Genomic DNA, 21,455 nt, shown 5'->3' with positions numbered 1-21,455 from the left:
CCACTTCTGTCCCTGTTGAAACATAAAAGAACGATAAACCAATGGATAGCTTAGGTGCAAATTCACAAAATTCAATATTTACTGGATAGATGATTTCAGACTTGTAGTGCAGTATTTTCTCACTGAACTATCATCTCATCCAATTAATTGAAATCTGGATATTTTTCCAAGTGCTTCAATTTTTCTGACGTTCCCTCATTTTTATTTTTTTTTAAAGAACATTATATCATACCATATAATCCATTGCACAGTTTTCCCAAATGGAAAGATAAGGAAACTAGGATAGATTCATCTGCTTTGAAGGACTTTTCGCAGAATGATTTCACTAAGGGGAGCACAGTTTGCCTCCTATCATCTGAAAGACAAAAGAGACTTCTAAAGTTAACCATTTGTTATGAAGCATCCTAAAAGACCACACAGAGTGGGATTCTACAATAACTTACAAAAAATATCGTTTAACATGCTCAGGAGTCTTTTTGGCACACACTAATTGAAGGCAGAAAATGGAAGGCAGAGTGATGAACATTACTACAGTAGAAGTCCAGATTTTTAATACCATACCTGTTCTAAATCTTTCTTTGTGTGTTTTTAGGGAAAATTTACTTACCAGTAAACAACGGGACAGAGAATAAATGAACAGCTACTAACTTCTGTGTTCACCAAGAATATAGGGAGTTAAAGAACACAGCAGTACTCTAGCAATAATAATTCCTACATTAGTATAAGACAGTGTGGTCGTGACCAAACATGACCACAACAGTAAAAAGAAAAATCTGAGTCTGACAGAAGATAATTTCTGCAAGCTACAGAGGATACTGCAGGTCTTCTGGCAAACAACCAATTCACAGAGAAACAAAATAATTAAGGGCAACAGAAATAATTAATGTCAAATACAGCAAACAATGCCAAGCACTCTGTTTCCACACAAAATAAAAAGCAAATATTCAAAGAAATTGATATGCTTTGAATTATTTTAAATAAAAACAATGTATTTTAAAATATTCAAATTTTAAAAGGATTTGGATTTTTTTTTTTTAATGGTAATTTAACTCCCATATTCAGCAAATACATGTGGATGAACAAAGCATTTATGTTGGCCTGAATAAACATCGTGATATTGTGGGAAAGAAACCCTAGGATTTAATATTGGGTCAACTACCTGGAAAAGTTTGTTTTATAGTTCAGCCATGAAATCAAACCTATGCAAACCAAATACCTGTAGACACATTCCTTGCAAACCTGTTAAGAAGCCCTAGTCTATTTTTCTAAATTTTTTCCTTTTTGATACCTAAAAGCAGTAGCAATTGGAAAGGTGTGGGAAAGATGGGAAGGAACAAAGAGAAGGAGAAACGTGACAGCATCGGTGGAATGGCTCAAGAATTTGAAATTTAACCTACTAGCTTACTTGCTAATTTAAGCATTAACTGCTAAAAAGTCCATTGATGACATTCTCCCCCAAATCTTATTTCTTTATGTATTTCTCCATATGGCTTATACGCACTCATGTATTCAGTAATTCATCACCATATTCCTGTAAAGTAAATATTTGCTCCTCACTTATGTATCAGGAGGTACAGTCAGTAACACAAGAGTGGGAGTGGGAAATACGGTGCAAAATACAGAGTTACTAATGAAGATAAACAACTGAAGAGGTTGGAAAATGTATAAAGAGCAAAGTGGCAATTAAAGAGCAATGATCAACAATCACTCATAGAGCTTTTAATATACTTTTTTTCACATACATTCTAGCCAGGATCTTTCAATTACTTCCCTTTATTGTACACCTCAATTCATACAAAAACAGCAGAGAATACAACTGACATTGAGCCAGAAAAGCTGCCTAGCGCTGTCTCTACACGTAGCTCTGAAAAATTTGGTACAGACTGCAGAACAAGGCACTGCATTTACCCAGAACGTTCCCCTACAGAAGAGTAGCCAGCAACGCTTCTTAAAATTTGCTCAATCACTGCTGAACTGAATTGTGATGGGAAACTCGAGTACCATGAATGTGGACATCTCACCATCACTAAGAGTACAAAAAATAAAGAATTTCTCATTCCTTGAATAAAGATGCACCCCTACACCTGGAGAAGTGTGAAATATTCATGTTGTTTAGAGGAAAAATTACAAGCATTTACATGTTCCACTTTAAATACAATGAAAAGCTTTATATAACACACATACTTCCTTGTTGCAAAGAAGAAAGCTTTTAGTACCATATACCCACAAATTTACAGCGTTTTAAATAGCAATTGCTAATTCTTAGATCTCCAAAATAGATCAGTTGTGCACGCTTCAATTTATTGGACATGAAGAATTATTTTTTGCCCCAAAATTTATGAATGTGTTCAACATGTAACATTGTTAATAACTGCAAAGTTGATTGGCACACACATAAATTTCACATCATTGCCCCAGCCTGGCTTTTGCAGCTGCAGTCTGTAGCTAGGACAAGTTTTACTTCAATTAAGAGGCAAAAAAACAGTTAAGAGCAAAATAACCCTCCCCCCCCCCCCCCCCACACACACACACAAAATAAACCCACAAGTATCTGCATATGTTGAACTAACATTCTGTACTATGCAGATTAATAGCATTAAGCAAATACTAGCAACCCAATACTCCTATCACTTGTACGCTAGTTCCACTAATTTGGATTCATTTCATTATATTAGAAACTTAGAATAAGAAAATAACAGCTATTGTGGAAATCTGGTTCACCTTTCTTAAAAAACTAAAGCACTGCAAGACACGAAATACATAAAGGAGATAAGAAAAAAAATAAAATCAGAACTGTGTTAAAAATGCAGGTAGAACAAAGATTCGATTACATTTATAAGATGCATTGAAGAGTTAAGAACTGGGCTACTAAGACCAAATGAAGTCCTTACCTGAGTCAAACATATCAAGCAGATTCACTAATGTCTCAAAAGCTGCAAGGCGTACACTGCTGCCCTCATCTCTTGCCAGCTCTACCAACTCAGGAAGCACTACGGTTTTGGTTAGTTCTGTCCTGCAGATTGAAGCAAGCATTTAAAGAGAAAACATAAAATAAACCAAAGATACAATCGCAAAACAGAATTCTGAAACTACCCTGAAATACTGAGTTAGTTATTCTTAGGGTGGCCAAGAAGGAAAAATTGACCAAGTTGTAAGAAAATGAAAATTAAATAAAAACCATACATTTCATCTCAGGACTTAAAATATGAAACTTCATCACTTAAAAAAAGCATTCAAATGAACTTGAAATAGATCAGAGAAAATGCGATCTGAAAAAATTCAAAGGAGTCCAGCAATTTCACTGTGTCACTAAGAAAACTTCTGATCAAATATTCAGGAACTCCTCAATGGAGTTCCAAATGAGTAAATTCCAAAGTCAAAATGATTAAATACGTGTCAAGTGGGACTAAAGCATCTAGGAATCTTACACTTCGAAGACCAAAGACAAGCCTTCTTTGCAGAGGGTAAGCAGCTGCTGCTCAGAGAACACACAGCTTCCTTACTCACACTAAAAGACTGGCTTTTAGGCTTGCTTTAAAGTTGTAATGAAAGGGTTTCATCATAAGAAGGAATGAAAGACGATATAGAAACTTCTTTTTGTAATAGAAGTCAAGATTTCTAGTGTTTGAATTTGTATGTGTTTGAGTTAAGAAGTCCGCTTTGTTGTGCTCTCACAAATGAGCTCTTGGTCTGCCCAGCCATTAGTGAAAACTTGTAAACACTACAATGGGCTTTGGCAATTCAAAATAGCCACAGGTACGGCCCTCAGCACTTATAACACTGTCCAAAACTTAAAATTGCAGAGAAACACTGATAAAATTACCTACACAGGCATTAACCAAAATGACAAAATCTAAGCTATGTTTTACACTTTGAGCAATTGTATAAAGAGAATTTAGACTGTCATCTCAATCAAAGTTTTTAATATAAAACTAATCGCAATCTCTAGGCTGACAGATTTTAACAAATAAAAACACCCAATCAGACCATTCCTTATGTAAGCCAATGCAAACAATAACATTTTCAAATTTTACAAGTAATTAGCACCAATGATTTGTGCCTTGTAAAGTTTATTATTGATACCAGCAAATCAAACTGTAGCTAAATAGCATTCTTCCCAACAGATGATTAATCATTTTTTTTATATTGTATTACAAGAAAATTACATGACACAATTTAGTAATAACATCTTTAAACAGTAACAAGTCTTGAAACTGCTGTCACGCTGTGTCTTCATCATATACAAGAAAACATGCTCATTTCAATTATTTTGTCTTTATTTTCCTACTACCTATTCATCCTCAACACAAAACATAACAATAGTTTACACACTGAAAATACAGTTTGCCATCTCTATGAGATTAAAGTATATAAATCATTATGAAGAGACCAGGCAGAAAACCGACAGAGAAAGCAGTGTATAAAGACACATAAACAGTGAAAACAGACAGTAGAGAGAAAAGAATTAAAGAGAATTATTCAGAATGGACCACTAATTGATGGTTAGGCATTTAGTTCTATTAAGCCACTACATTAAGGCTGGGTAAATTGCCAGTAATACTGCCATTTGCCACTGCACAATATCTATGTTGTTTTTAGGCTTTCCTCTCCCAGGTATAAGACATTCAATTTGATTAATTCTAAAGACACTCAACAGCATGCAGAAAATGCTATTTCCCTTCCAAAAAGGTCATTTATTAGTATAATGTATTGCCCCCTTCTTACGCACAAAAACAATTTTTTTTTTTTTTTTTGCTTCTTCTTTCTTGCTCTTAAAATATCTTGAAATTAAACATCATTTGGAGGAGGAGTGAAGAAAACAACATAAACACAACACATTGCATTCTAATTTCAACACTTGTCTACTTATGTATCTACATTATAACAAAATGGCTCAGAGCAAATACACAGATTAACAAAAGCGGTGCCTGAAAGCTACCACTGAAAACCATTTTGTTCTCGACAGATTGAGTCACAGGTCAAGAAAATCAGTGCAGCTATGATCTTTTTAAAACACTAAAAATTTTCCAGTCATATGTGAAAGCAATGCTCTGTAACCATATCCATATTCTAGATAAGAGTTATTTTATTCAAAATAGCATTTACACCTTTTAAAAATATATATTTTGCTCTGCTGTTGGTCACAAAACATTTTCAAAGACAGATTCATATGACTGCTTCTCAGCTCCTGACCATAGCAGGGGTTAACTGAGGAATCCATGGAAATGTAGATTGTATCACATAAGGAAACAGCAAACAAACAAACAAAAAAAACCATTTATATGTGTGCGAATATGTGTGTGTGTTTATATTTATATACGGTGGTATCAAACAAAGACAAACAAGAAAAGAGGAAGGAAGACAATTGGAGAAGACAACATAGGTTGGGCCAAAGGAGAAAAGTAAAGGACCATATCCCAGACGAAGACACAGTAGAGAGGAAGAAAAAAAAAAAAAAGAGAAGTTTTGAAAACTTATTTTTGTGGCTTTGTTTTGGTGATACAGAAAGATTTATAATATGACAGTTGGGACAACCTTTCCTACAAAACTACAGTTCTGGAAAAAGAAAACCTATGATCAGCCCCTGAAAATACACAGAACCCTCTCTTTTACACACCTTTAGTCTCCTATTAAACAGAACTCAGTCTTAAGATACATAATGGTATATGAGATACACACACACAGTAAAAATAAATGTGATTTCAAATTATTCAGTACTTCAGTTCAGTAAAGTGTGTGTTAAATTTTCAGTACAAAAATATCAATTAATACAGCCTTTCTTTTCTTCTATCATATGTTCTTTTAAATCCAAAGCTGTTCAGTATGGAAAAATGTTACAATGATTTACCATCCCAATCTACCTTTTGTTATAAAAGAAATTAAATACAAAAGCAAATTAATAATACTACTTAGTTATGAATAAATAATACTGTTTTCAAATTCATTCACAATATTTGAACTTTTGCAGGGCAAAGATCTTGCAGTAGGGCTGCCTAAAGCACAAATATATAATTATTCTGTATGCGATAAAGGAAAGTTTACCTGGGAACCTAGAATTACTGTTCTGCATGACCTCACCTAAACAATATGAAATTAAGTGCACTACCGCAATCCTTTGCTCTTGCCATGAATATCCATTCCTATATCCGAGTACACTAAAACACAGCCTAAACATGCACTTTTCTGATATTTCATGGGTGGGAGGCAAACAGCATTGTTTATAGGAATTTCTGGTGCTTTTGTGGTTTTCTGTTCATAGCGCTGTTTTGGGCTTTTTTTTGTTTGTTTTCAGAATCTGAATCACTACATAATTCTCCATTTAAAAATATATTCTACAGGCACAAAAATAATTCCCACAAGCATCAGTGCTAACAAATGTAAGTGCATTTTTACGTTTCAGTTTCTGCCTCATCACTGAATCTGCTCATAAATTCACAGTTGGAAAGGCCAGAGGGACTATTGAGATTTAATCTATCCACCTGGGTAACATGGCACAAGGAAATTCACTTCATTATTTTTTCAACTCTGTAAGACCAGGTACTGCTGTTTTTAATTCCTGGCACAGGAAGCACTGTTCGTATGGTTCATCAGTTCTACTATCACAAAGAAATAAAAATCTGAAAATGTAAAACAGCCAATCACAATCTCTAAGAACAAAGTTGGACACTCCAAATTCCTTACTAAGAAAGCATGAATTAAGTTAGAAATCTTAAGACAGAATTTTTAGGTTACCATTACTATTTTGGACAAAGATTTTGCAATTAAAAGTAATGCAAGTTGTACTTACCCTATTCCTTGAGCTACATGTTCTAGTTGCCGACACATGCAAGTTCTTACTTCATACTCTACATCCTGACACAGTGATTTTACCAATGGAAGAATCTCTCTTTTAACTCTAAAACACAAACAATTTTGATTAATATATAGAACAAAAATATATAGAGTCCACTTCATAGTATTCACATTTTATCTCTAAATGACTTCTAACACCAAATTTGTTTTTTACTAATTTGGGGCAAATGACTTTTTGAAAACTTGAAATTGTAACACTGTACGTCAGATACAAATATATACTAGCAGAAAAATGATTATTTACAGTCACTGTCATTTGCTCATATTTCACCTACTACACTACGGAAATGGGAGGTAGGCTGTCCTCATTTACGGCTGTCCTCATTTAATAACTATCTTCAGAACAATTTTTGAACACACTGTAAGAATACCACAAATTATATAAATGGCAGTGCAAATCCCAATTAATCTTGTCCTTTTTTTGAAAACAGAAAGTACAGAATAAAACAGAATGCTAATAAAAGGTTGCTTATTGAGTCAGAAGTCATACTGAAAAATAGGACAGCTCTACTGATTTGGACATGCATTAATCTTTTCGCATGTATACCAAGGACATTCTAAATTAGCATTTACACACTGTGGTGGGTCCATGGATTGGAAACACATTTGCTGAAAATATTTTACTATCGTAAGACTGAATAAACCCTCCAAAAATGTGCTGTACCAACCACTTGGGGCAGATAAGGTGTTCAGATTTACTTCTCCTATTTTGCACCACTGTATAAACCCACAGACACTGAATCAAGGAACTGGATACTATTAAACAAAAATAGTAGCTCCTAATACATCTCCACATGTATAGATTGAAATATATATATATATATCTACATGTGAAATTTGGGTAGACAAGATGTTAGGAAGAAGAGTTCTGAGGGGGCTTTCTCCTCATGATAATAAACGCCAAGGTGATTGTGTTTTGTCTCCATAAGTTGCAGAGACATACACTGTCTTATTTTCTAGCAAGAAGAACAATAAACAAGAATGACATGAAAATGGTACCCACATCAATCTGTGGAAGAATATACAAGCTGAAGTTACAAGTTGGTGTGTATCAGCAGGAGTGAATATGCTAGTTATGCAGTGAACATTTTGTTATTACTTATTATTAGCTTGCTAAAGAAATCTGTAAGAAAAACACATTTGAATTTTGCAATAGTTTACTCTTCTCTCAGTAACTTTTGTCCACAAAGACATACTGATACAAATTATCAAATGAAAATGTATATGCAATCTACTCACATGTGAGCTTCAAATTTGTTAGCTAATTTTCCCATGATTTTACAACTACCTAAGCGTGACTGAAGTGTTTGAGAAATCTGTGCCTTGGAAACAAGTGGATTCAGGATCTACATGAAGGAAAAAAGAAGAAATGTCACAGGTAAATAATGCATTCCCCTTCTTTAAAAATATATATTAAAAAAAATACATATATATATATATACACACACACACACACACACATATACCAGAGGTCATCTACTCCTCTCATGGAATTAATTACTACTAAAAATAATAATGCACTTTTACATTGATAGTCTACTGAAAACCTACTTTTAATATTCAGTTCTAATTGTAGTATATTAAACTGATATCTTGGCCCAAATATCAGTTCACGATTCATATCACAGCCACAGTTTTACATCTGTCTATTTCTGTTTTTATTTTGAGACTAAGTTGTATATGAATATTTATAGCTATTAGCTGGTAATTTTCACAACAGCTGTTAAATATGTTCTTCTAACAACAACAGAAAAAAAAAAAGAAGTAGAGAAAGAAAAACACTGAGGTTCCTTTTCATGAGTTTTCCTCAGGAAACATCAGCTTTAATATGAAGCTGTGAAGCAAGAATTTCGCTTGATTGTGCATAACCGGGGAAAGGTTTCATTCCCATGTAGATCCAGAAAATCTCTATGTTTAATTGGAGCTCTGCTGTCATCTGTTGGATCACCTCTATGGCGCCACAAACAAACTAAGATGTGCAGAACTCCACATTTAGATACACTATTTTTGGTCCAGAAATAATCATGGAAATACAGGCCAAGGAGAGCATTATAGAGAGGGTTCTCCTGTAGTCTGCCAGAGTTCCTTACTCAGTCTCATTGCATAGCTCCACAAAAGGATAATACATTTACAGGGCAGCAAAGTCTAACAATAATGTTAAAGCATTTTTCTCCTCCCTTACTAGCTGAAATCTTGAGGTGAGAAAAGTTATGCTAACTATAATACTTCATAAACAAGTATTTCATAAGTTATATGGAAAACGGTTTATTACTCATCTGATCTTTGACTACGAAAACAAATACACCACATTAGTAACTCTAACTGGATTTTGGAGCTGACTGTAACTTCTTTTTACCTTTTAGAAGCCTGTTTTTCAACAGTGTTAGATTCTAATTACCTGCTAATTTTAATGAGTATTTTTAAACTACAGAAATGATCACATATTTACAACTCTATATAGTTCTAAACACAGTAAAATCATCACTGTCTCAAAGCTTTTAAACTTAACAATAAAATATGAATTCTCAAAATAAAACTAAATAAATTAGTTGAGGAAAGGGAAACATCATGATCTATTTCCTTTCTCTTCCTAAAGATACACAAGTGATAAATCAAGTGCTTGTAGGGCTTTAGGTTTTTGGTACATCAAGAACAACTGAAGCATACAACGAAATGCATCTCTAGCATGTAGTCCCATTCAGCTTTCTGTTTGCTACACATAATGTGATACTATCCTGTAAACCAAAACAGGATATATGAAAACATGTTACGAAGAATACTAACTGCAAGGGAAGTGTTACAAATCATACAAACTTTATCCTCTGAAGAATAAGAAATCTTTTCAAGGTGACCCTCCTGTATTGCTTTAGCACATTCTCCTCTCGTACGTTCCGTAAGCATTACTGTTTTCACAGCCACAGAACTGCCACAAATCTTACTGATGTGAATGAGATGGCATGGAACTACAATCTTTTATTTGCTGTTAGCATAAATGGGGAGAAAAATGGGGAGAAAAATTTTCACTGAGAGGGTGGTGAGGTGCTGGCACAGGCTGCCCAGGAAAGTTATGGATGCCCCATCTCCAGAGGTGTTCAGAACTAGGTTGGATGGGGACCCAGGAAGCCTGATCTGGTGCCAGATTTAGAATCTGGCAACCCTGACTGCGGCAGGGGGATTGGAATTAGATGATCTTTAAGGTCTCTTCCAACCCAAGCCATTCTATGATTCTATGATATTCTTACCTCATGTCTGATAGTCTCCTTGGGTAAAGCTTCTATTACAGCAAGAAGAGTTTCTAGCCATGCATTACTGACACCTGTCAGAAAGAAATGAGTTATACTTTATGCTGTACATGTAATGAGTATAAGAAAACACCCATCAGTTTTACAAATATACTTCTTGAAGAGATGAATGGGAAAAAAAAAAGGCAGAGGACTGGAGCACCTCTCCTGTATGGAGACCAGCTGAAAGAGTTGTGATTGTTCAGACTGGAGAAGAAAAGTTTCTGGGGAGACCTCACTGTGACTTTCTAGTACCTAAAGGGGTCAACAGGAAAGCTGCAGGTGGGCTCTGTGTCAGGACAGGACAAGGAGTAACAGTTTTAAAATAAAAGTGTATAGATTTAGATATATGTGACGTTGGTGAGGCATTGGAGCAGGTTGCTCAGAGAGATTGTGGATGCCCCATCCCTAGAGGTGTTCAAGCCCAGATCAGGTGGGGCTTTGGGCCACCTGGTCTAGTGGTAAGTGACACTGCCCGTGGCAGGAGGTTGGAACCAGATGGTATTTAAGGATCCTTCCATTCCAAGCCATTCCTTGACTCTATGATTAAGAAGCAAGATAGGTAAGACGCAAATTCTGTCCATATTCCTCTGAGTTTTTAATTCTTAGAAGGGAAAATAATTACTCTGTTTTGAAAAGAAAATTTTCCTCATCCAGAAGCATAATCTTTTGTTATAAATCTTTCTAGCTTTATAAACAGCACTTACTCTTTTGAATCGCAAAAGCAGTGTCAAAGAAGTTAAGAGAAACGTAATTATCACAGAAGAACCATCAACCCTTCCCTCTCAATTGTCTCCACCACAGAATTCTGCTACTTGGTAGAAGGTTGGACTCTGTAACAACTTTTAGATTTAGTCCTTCAAATAAACTGTTTTTGATCATTTCAATCAGTATGAACAATTACTTTTAAATATCAGTGTGTACATGGTCAGCATGCATAAATATTTCATTTTATGCAAGTCTACATATAAAGTTGCTTACTGCTTTACACAGTATTGTACAGTCACTAAGGAAACGAAACACACAAAAGTAATCAGTCATCATACAGCATAGCTATACAGCCCTGACCTGCATCCCTGTGTTCCAAGTTCTGGAGAATGATGTGTAGGAAGGAGTGGGAGTATGTATGAATGGACACCGATTCATCTTGCAGTACAGTTAAAAATGAAACAGCAGCTGTTAACTGCATTTCCACTCCTGCAACATGCAGCACCTCCTGTATAATTAGAAATTATATCAATTTAGAACATGGGGCAGAAATGCACTGAAAGAACACTCAAACTCAAAAACATTCAGTTTTAAGAATCATTATGCAAGAACCTGAGTAAACTACAAAATTGGCTAAAAATTATTTTCCCTTAACAACAATTACTTGGAGATATTATAATATCTGATACTATAACAAGAACCTTTTAAGAAAAATAAAGTTAATTAAAATATATTTTCTGACTTTCAATTTCATCAATACATAATAGTGGATTTTTCTACAACGTAAACTGAGATGTAAGAACAGGCCAGACAACAACCTCATTTCTGCTATTTGTGCATATGAATTATAAGACATATTTCATTCATCCAGTTAGTAATACTAAAATAACAGAATGTAATTCAAATTTCATTCCTTGCCAGGCAACATGGAACACAAATGAGTGTGTGTATATATCTATAGATAGATACATACATACATACACACATACATATACACAGATCATAAAAATAGAGCAGGACGTACCAGAATATTTACGCAGGTAGCTTGGCATCTACTAGCACTCAGCTTTAACATATAAGAAATGGAACTACTAGGTTATCTTTAAAAGCATCAGTTCAAAAGTCAAACACAGATGATATGAAAACGAAATATTATTAGATTTACAGAATGAAACATAAAGCAAGTTTAAATTTAACATTTGTTTGCGAAGAGCTTGCAGGATTCGTTCTAGGACACAGCATTCATTGCAAGTATGAAGACATCTATTAGTTTCATGAAAACTCCATCTGTTTACTTCTGTAACTGTATCCTTCTGCCTCACAAGAAAATTAAATGCATTACTCTACTACTACAACATTACAACCATTTAGAAGTGATTCCAAACCCTGTAGCAACTTAAAAGTCTGCATTTCCTATTCAGTACTCTATATGCAGTTTGTTTCTCATTTGTAATGCACTTGAGATGAAGTGCTTTCTCAGGTCACATATTAAAAGGCAATGATGAACTCCTAGCTACAGGTTCAAGAAAACATCCATCACACACCTAACCATTACATAGGTGAACTATGCCGAGAACACACAGCTTGCAGAGAACATCTGAGAAATGATTAGTTGCTTACTTCACAGTAGAACAAGAAAGCTTTCATTAGAGAAATGTCAACCAGTGTGCTCATGCACATGTACAGCATATGTGTAACTTATAGTTTATTTGATTTGAAAGAGGGTCATTATTTCTCAACAGCTTTGTTTATTTCTGTGGAAAAAAAAATAAACCAAAACACAGGATTGTGGATCATTCTGATCTAAATATGATAAAATAATTGCATTCAGTAACCTTGGGAACCACCCTCTTCTCTCCACATACTCTCTTTCTTTGCTCATCTACTGCTACTACATCCACAGCCAAGAATAAGGAGCTATGGATTTTCTAATACAAATGTTGCTGAGCATACTGTTCCGGGATTTTGGTTTACACTTGTTCAAAAACACTTCCAAAATAATCAAAAGTACTACATGCATGCTGTGAATGATAAGACTTCACTGCAGATCAGACTATATTGAACCAGACTATACAAATACTATTTGTAAGGTTTAAAGCTAAAAGGAGCACTTAGATTTAGACTATTTATATTCCAGAAGCCATTATATTTCACTCTTCTACCTTTGCCTCAAGCCCATTAACTTCAGTTTCATTTCATTTATCACCTAGAAAGGCATTCAGTTTAGATTTAAGACACCGCATGATGAAAAACACACTGCTTTTCTCTGATAGCTGATTAAAGATTGATCATATTTATTATTAACGAAGTCTCCTTCATTCACCATTTTTCTGCCTTCGGTTCCTAAATCTTGTTTCTTCACACAGTGCTTTCAATTAAATGTCCTTTATGCAAGAAGATACTTTAAAAAAGTGAATTAAATACCTCTTCATCTGAACGTACTAAGATCTAATTTCCAGCATACTGTCAGATATTTTCCAGGCCTCAGGCCCTAATTGTGCTAATGACCATACTTTAGGTTTTTCCTCCGTTCTTATATAGAAAACTATATTTCCATAATAGATATTTTATTAAAGAAAGAGGCAAAGACTACCATGCTTCCACATTGTTATTTCTTTTTCATGTATGCAAGAATTATTTTGTTGCAGAATTGAAGCAGAATTTTCATTTTCAACACCTTATTTATTTTTTACTCTTTTAGTCTTACGTGTATAAGACTATTTTTCCATTATATAAATGCATAAAAACAACAGTTTATTACTTAAGGAGCATAGCCTGAAAATATCCATGATGGACACACGTCAACTCTGTAATATCTGACACAGTAAAAACAATAACACACACTTTCTTCTCTTTCTTGTTACTGAATCTGTCCGTAAAATTATGAACACAGTGCTTTGAAAACAATTTCTATAAGCAATCCTTGTGATTTTCTACTTATTTTCCCCATGCAGAGCACATACATTCACCAAAAAAAACTTCACACAAACACAATAGTCTTTTAGCTGACAATTTATATAAATTAGGAACAGGTTTAAATCAAAGTAGCCAGTTGCATGAGACCAGGCCAAAGACTGCTCTAAAACAAAAAAGTTAATGGTACAAGTAGAAGATTGACAATACCCTGACAAAAGGAAAAGAATAAAAGATAAATCAGCAATTTACTGTTATCAAAATAAACTTTCAGATATTTTGATAGCCAAAAATAATATACAGCCTTCAAATCACTGAAAACCACTCCAGAAATCATGCTAACATATTCAAAGTCTTAACTCCTATTGTTGCCTTGTATAGCTTTATATAGCAAATAGGAAGTAACATCTGCTTCTGTAATGCAGTCTCATTTGATTGAAGCTGCTCTTAAAACTGCGTCTGAAATGCACTTTCAATTTCTTCCACGCTACATTAGGGGCACAGGAGAAACAGCGATCATCTTTTTCTTAAAATATCCCTTATGCAAATAAATAGGTGTACAGAATTATCGTTTAAAATTACATGGACAGCATGCATTTACCACAGCAAACAGGAGCTTATTAAAAATGTGGAGGGCAGCACATGAACTTAGGACAGCTAAAAGCAAAGCATACTTTTCTGGATAGCAGGATGTTGGATGGAATGAGGTTGAAAACATAAAATTGAACCAGTATGTCTGGCTGGTCCTCAAAAAGAGCTCTCAAAAAGCTGTCAAAACATTGGTAAATCTTTAGAATACATAAACAGTATTACTTCTGCTTTCATTTCCTGTTTTAACACATTTCAAAACAGATACTACTATCTGCAATACTACTTAAGTTCAGTCAATTAATGGGGAAGATCTGATGGAATAGCTCTCCGAGCAAGTTTGCAACATAAGTATTTAGGATTACTTTTTTTCTGCCTCTTTAAAGTACTGATGGAAAAAAAGAAACATTCAAGCCTCATTACACACAAACTTACTCGGATTTTTGGTAAAACTCGACGGAGTGTTTCTGCAGGATTCTGTCGCATCAGGACTGGAAGATTTGCCACCACGCTTGTTCCTTGGACATCCTGGCCAGAACTTACAAAAATACATACATACGTTACTTTCTAGGACTATTGCAAGCTCACAAATTTTATTTAAAATGAGAAAGCAGCCCTCTGTCCCCCTCCTTAGATTATTCATTTAATACATCGAAACAGGCATTACCTTTTTTAGATAAATAGAAAAGAGCACTAAAAGCATCTCAATCGTAAAAAGCTGTAATGTATAATTTCTAATATGGAATGTAATAATTTTCAGTGTAGCTTTGAAAAAAAACATACAAAAAGTTTAAAGATGTTTTTCTCAAACTGGATGATCAAGGCAGTGATTTTATGGAAGCTTCTCTTTCACACAAATACAGGCAACAAAGCACAGGAAGAACATACATATAATGTTATAACAGAAACCTACCCTTTTTGCATTTTTGAGTGAAATCAGATATATGTTATCAAACTTGATTAAAGAAGCATGCAAAAGCTTGACTAGATTACAGATCTTTTACATTTTTCGTTAACCGATATCTCTGGATGGTATCCCACTGTTTAAAGAGGAACAAAAATGGGAAGGGAAGGGAAGGGAAGGGAAGGGAAGGGAAGGGAAGGGAAGGGAAGGGAAGGGAAGGGAAGGGAAGGGAAGGGAAGGGAAGGGAAGGGAAGGGAAGGGAAGGGAAGGGAAGGGAAGGGAAGGGAAGGGAAGGGAAGGGAAGGGAAGGGAAGGGAAGGGAAGGGAAGGGAAGGGAAGGGAAGGGAAGGGAAGGGAAGGGGACATAAGACAGATGGGAAGGAAATGGTAGGTATAGGTATCAATGAAGAAAATGCACGAGATGAGAAAAAACTACCCAAGCTGATAAATTTCCAAAATGGAATCCAAAAGAGACAGGATCAAGTATAACTGGATACCAGAATTAACAGTACAACTAAATATCAATACATCCTTTCTCCTGTTTCAAGGGATAAAATCTGTTTTTTCTAAACAAATTCAATTTTGTTCCAACAGCTAAAAAGCTCAATTTTAAATAAGCACATTACGCTCAACCATACGTATGTGAGCATTTTTCTTACAGCATAACATTACAATTAAGTGTACCATACAATTATATATACGTTTTTAAAAAGAAAGTCATAGTAAAACTACTTAAAAATATTTCCATATACCACTCCCCATCTGATAGTCATTGCAAGTTGTCTTACTTGAACGCATGAGCTCAACACTAGGTTTAAGCACACCAATTCATCACAATAAAGTAGATTTACACAATAATCTTCCAGTTTTGTTCTGCTACTTAAGTACATTAGGCAATTCATAGTTAAGATGCAAAGCCTTTCTGCAACATTTAGAGCTAAAAAAGGTTTTACACATTGCACTAATGCTAAATAAACCTGAACATTTATATATTTCAAACACTGAGGGGAAATCATCTTTATAGGTACATTCAAGAAGGCTGATTTAAATCTGTTTTCTTAAGTGCATACAAACACGCTTTTAAAAGTAAGGATGTTTCTATAACAAGCAAGAAGTAAATACAAAAGCTCTGGTTAAAATCAATCCAGACTAGCATACCCTAACAGAAGTATTTTATTCTAGTATTTTATTGTCATCCAATCCCTGCAAGCTGGAAATTAACACACAACAGATCACTTCTGTGCTGGGTTACCATCCTGCAGACAGGAGTAATTATTGAACTCATCAACCACAAACCATCACTGTGCGTAATACCACCTTAATACCAACACCTCAGTCGGGACCAGTTTCTCTTCCTCCACCTTCCATTTTCTTCACAGCAGTGAAGAAGATTTCACAGAGAGATTTCACAGAGTATAAAAACAACTAACATTTCCTATGTTTCTGAATATAGGTTCTTTTCCTCCTCCTATATACCTTTTTTGTTGTTGCTGCTGTTGCTTCTAAATACGGTACCTACTCTAACTGGAAAGTTATCAGCATCTTTGTTATTTTTTAATCTTCTGTTAAGACTACTACTGATGTAAAATTAAGCTAAGGGGGTTTCTTGAAAAAGTGTGAGGAGCCAATTTTATGGATGGTTTTTTAAAGTGTCTGTAAACACAAGACGGTTGACAAGTTTTGACAGAGCAAAGTTAAAACAATCCTTTTTAACACCATTCAAAACCAGTGATAATGGATAAAAGTACAGATTTTCAGACTGATTTTAATATTAGCATCCCTATAATTTTATTAGGAAACATGCAAGCTCTCAATAGAAACATGTTTCTTGGTATCATCTAAACTCAGTGATAGAAAAGCATTACGTCAGCCACTGAAAAGGGATTTAAATTAATAAATAATCTATTCACAGCTTGCATTATTGTTTCATTATTCAAAACCACGTTATTAGATATTTTAATGAAATGAATATTAAAGCCTTTCATCTGCACAGCAGATTTCTGTGCAAATTACATGCTAATTCCAGCTAAGTTTTAAAGCAAAACTGGGAAATCTAGGGCCTCCAAGATGGAAGAGGCTCACAGGGGAGAGGAGGCCCACCTTTCAATGAGGCTTGCAGTCCCAGCAAGGAAAACATGCAAATCTTTATATTATCCAGTAATAATACAAAAGGTCAAGGTAACTTGAAGAAGCTATATTTTCTGAATGCTTTATTCAGTCTGTATCAAGGTAGAAGAAATCCTAACCACTAAAAAAATACAACCTGTTTCATTAGTCAGAAATACAAAGAAAAGGGCAGTGTTTCCCTTTAAAGCAGAAATGCTGAGCACTTGGCCTGCTGCCAATTAACAATGTGAAGCAGGAGGCATTTCAACACCTACACAGCCTGTAATTTTCCAACTGTGGAAGATTTTTCTTCTATTCCTACCAAAAAAGCTGCACCATAGATTCCTTCTCCTTTAAATGTTAAAGCCTTTAGGATTAAAGTGAATTATTGCTAAACATTCAGATTAAGATATTTTTGTACTAATAAATACTAAACAGTTATTTTCTTCAGTCAAATACTATTATGAGGGTACTATTCCTTTATTAACAGTGCTAATTATAGAACACTAACAGAGCCCTATACTTAGTAGCAATTTAATTCAATCTTCTTTTTTTGCAAGGAAAAACCTTACAGATAATACCATTTAAATACAAAACTTCAGGATTCATCTTTGAAGTTCATCCTACAGGAGATCCCAATGACTGTACAATGCTGGGAATTATCATCCTGGGATGAAAGGTCTCACACCTGAACACTCCCATCCTCATTCTCACCATCTCTGCAACCCCAGTGGACCACTGCAAGCCAACAGTACAGGAGCAACTCCAACTATAAGGTTCATTAAAAACCTGGTACTTCTCAAGGGCAAAAGTAGCACTGGGCCATCTCCCTTCAGCTCCTGCAATCATTCTTGCTTGTCTGTCTCCGTCTACCTGCATATGAAGATGTCTACACTACCTGCGACCGCCTTGCAACTGGAGTAAAATCCACTTAGAAATCCATTTTCAAACATACAGGGGACAAAAAGATGATTCAGAGTAACCAACGTGGCTTCATGAAAGGGAAATCATGCCTGACCAACCTGACAGCCTTCTACAACGAGGCAACTGGCCCAGATGTTGGATGTTATTTTAGCAAAGCTTTTGACACCAGCTCCGATAATATACTCATGGACAAATTGAGAGAAGTACAAGTGAGATAAACGGAAAGTGCTGCAGGCTGAAAACTGGATGAACTATTGACCAGGCAAAGCAGCCAGCTGGAAGACAGTCGCTAGAGGCTTAGCCTGGGGGTACATATTGGAGGCATTACTGGCTAACATTTTCAGTAATGACCTGAATGATGCCACTGAGTGAACCCTCAGTTAGTACGCTGGCGATACAAAACCAGGAGTGGCCAATACCCTGGAGAAATGGGCCAACAAGGATCTCACAAAGTTCAACATTGAGAAATGCCAAGTCCTGCAGCTATGTAGGAACAACTCCATGCACCAGTACAGGCTAGGTGCTAGGCAGGACCCAGATGTCTGATGGATGCCACACTGACCAGGAGCCAGTAACTATACTTGTGGCAAAGAAGGCTAACAGCATCCTGGATATATTAGAAAGAACATCACCACCAGGCCAAAGGAAGAGATAATTGCTCTGAGGCTTATAGACGGACCGGAGCTAGTCCAGTGAAGGTCCACTAAAATGATTAGGAGATTACAGTATTTAATACTGTTCTCAGTGGTGCCTAGTGACAGGACTAGAGACAATGGGCACTGAAATACAGAAAATTCCACTTCAAAATAATAAAATAATGTATGTGTGTGTATATATATATATATATGTCATCATTATATATACATACACAAATCTTTAACATCAGAGTTCTTTAAATATTGGAATGAGTTGCCAGGGCATACATTGGAGTCTACCCTTAGATATGTTCAACCCCTGAGGTCATGACAATATGTTGAAAATATTGCTCTAGTTCACCCTGCCTTGAGCTCCCCAAGAGCTCTCTTCCAATCACAGAGAAAGGGCCTATGATTCTATCAATTCTATGACTATATCCAGGCTACTTGTTTCCATCCAGACAAGCAAGTTTTCGGACTAGCTCCCAGCCAACAATAAGGTTTCTTATCTTTCAAATAAGTACTTAAAAGAAAGGCTTTAAAAGTTCAACTTGAGCTTAATTTTAAAAACTGATTCTGCAAAATAAGAAAAAAAATTAAAGAGTTTGTAGATACTTAATTAGAAATACTTGTATCTGCAAAGGTAAAGAAAGACTACAGCTCCTTCTACAGCATGAACAAAAATTAGCCACTGAATGATCCCTAGGAGAATGTTACAAGGGAGTTTGAAAAGGAGAAGGATTTGCATCTTACTCCTTTGGTGGCTCTAGACTGCAAAAAACACACTGACAGGAGCAGAACACAACACTGTAGAGAGGACTGAAGTACAGTGCTTGAACAGATTTTGTTTAGTACTGTTGCTTTGTAGTTCAGCAAAAATGATGAGCATTGAATCCAGCACTGAAATCTGTGCTTTGCATAATTTAGTTTCACAAACCTAGAAATTCTGATGCATAACTGCATGGGAATACTGTGTTACTCATCGTGACATCATTTTCAGTGCAAAATTCCAAAAAGTTGTGTTGGTCCAAATCTGCATTCATTAGGGAAAAAAAAAAAAGTTTACCTACTTTGATAAGTGAGGCATTCAAATAACATGAAAATGCTTTTCAAAATCTTATTCTTAGTTTTCACAAAATGTATACACTTCAGGTGACTTTGAAAATACAAATCCAGTGCCTTAGATTCCACTCACAGCATTGAGGTACCCAGTAATTCTGTTTTTTTAATTCAACCTGATATGGGTCACTACTACAGAATTTTTTCTTTGCCTCATACAGTAAAATTTAGAAACCAATCAGAAAAAAACAAACGTACAAGAAGTATTATCAGTCATTGAAATGGCATGTCCAGAGGTTGGAGAGTACTTGGAGACATTCAAAACTCATCTGGAAAAAGTCCTGAGCAACCTAATCTAACAATAAATTAGATTCAATCAGGAAGCTGGCACCAATTTGAGCAAGCCACTGTAACAGATGACTTGCAGAGGTCCCGATCTCTATGCTGTGACTGATTCAGAGATAACCTCCTCCTCATATAAAAGCTCAGTATATTACATGATTTTGACCTTTTCAAAATCCTTCAACAGCAATTGTACTTCCAGGATTTCTGTTCTCCAGTACAGTGGTTGCCAAGGCAAACTGGAAATCCTGATAAGTGTTTGTCAGTAATATAAAAGGTGCTTGGCCCACAAGAATTTCTTAGGGAATCATCTTTGCATTTATTGCGAGGATTTTTATATAGAAGATTTTCTTATGCAAAAAAAGACACACAGACTTAAAACTGATTAAATTGCTTTTTAAGGACTACTGTTGCTAAGTAAACTTGCACATGTTTTTTATTTCTAAATTTTGCCTTTGGTAGATTAATTTAAGAGTTTGTTTTGTTTTAAAGAAAAAAAATCCTAGAACTAGAAAAATGTCTTTAAATTAGAAATATTCACAAGTGAATGTCTTTCAAGATGAATCTTCCTTGGATAAAATATAATCTTACATTTTCTTGAAAAATGCAACCCTTTCCTAACACTGCTCCAAGGCGTATCTGAAATGCAGTAATTTTCCTCTTATTTCATGCTATCTACGCTTATGTTTCAAGCATACTTCTGTAAGCATAAATTATATGAGTGTCTAAGCATCTATTTGACATATTTAAGTGTATAACAAGCAGACCTAGTTCCAAGGAAGGATTTGTCATTTTATTAAAATAACTCCCTTTAATAGCCTCAGTTGAACAAAAGTTTAGAAGACTGAGTTGTAGAAATATTAACAGCTTTGAGATTACATACACATTGCAAGAGAAGTTTTATAGACAACATAGGTGCTGTAAAAAAAACTGTATTATCCTCTACCGTGTTGTAAGTGACAAACAGAAGTATCTGGAATCAAAACAAAAGTTTTATCTGATCATTTGAAACGTGAAGATATTTGGGATATATCTGAAAACTATATTTAAGAATATCATAGAATGGTCTGGATTGGGAGGTACCTTAAATATCATCTATTTCCAATCCCCCTGCTGTGGGCTCGCTGCTCCCCATCTAGTCTA

General features: G+C 35.2%; 1 protein-coding gene across 6 annotated transcripts in view; it reads right to left on the bottom strand.

Moving 5' to 3' along the window:
• PPP4R4 (protein phosphatase 4 regulatory subunit 4) overlaps positions 1-21,455 on the bottom strand; it is a 62,774-nt gene that overhangs the window by 25,401 nt on the left and 15,918 nt on the right. For all 6 annotated transcript variants that reach the window (XR_003075304.3, XM_421339.8, XM_015287765.4 and 3 more), the window contains 7 exons: positions 14,778-14,880; positions 11,202-11,349; positions 10,095-10,168; positions 8,092-8,198; positions 6,788-6,895; positions 2,892-3,013; positions 233-355 (listed from right to left, as the gene is read on the bottom strand). Coding sequence is in view for 5 of the 6 variants with exons in the window: in XM_421339.8 (XP_421339.3) it covers positions 233-355; positions 2,892-3,013; positions 6,788-6,895; positions 8,092-8,198; positions 10,095-10,168; positions 11,202-11,349; positions 14,778-14,880 (785 nt within the window). In the remaining variant the exon portion in view is untranslated. The remainder of the gene's footprint in view (positions 1-232; positions 356-2,891; positions 3,014-6,787; positions 6,896-8,091; positions 8,199-10,094; positions 10,169-11,201; positions 11,350-14,777; positions 14,881-21,455) is intronic.

Source organism: Gallus gallus, chromosome 5 (genome assembly GCF_016699485.2).
Source record: "Gallus gallus isolate bGalGal1 chromosome 5, bGalGal1.mat.broiler.GRCg7b, whole genome shotgun sequence".
Lineage (NCBI taxonomy): Eukaryota > Metazoa > Chordata > Aves > Galliformes > Phasianidae > Gallus > Gallus gallus.
Note: the sequence above shows the minus strand (reverse complement) of the source record. Positions and strands in the feature narration are given on the sequence as shown.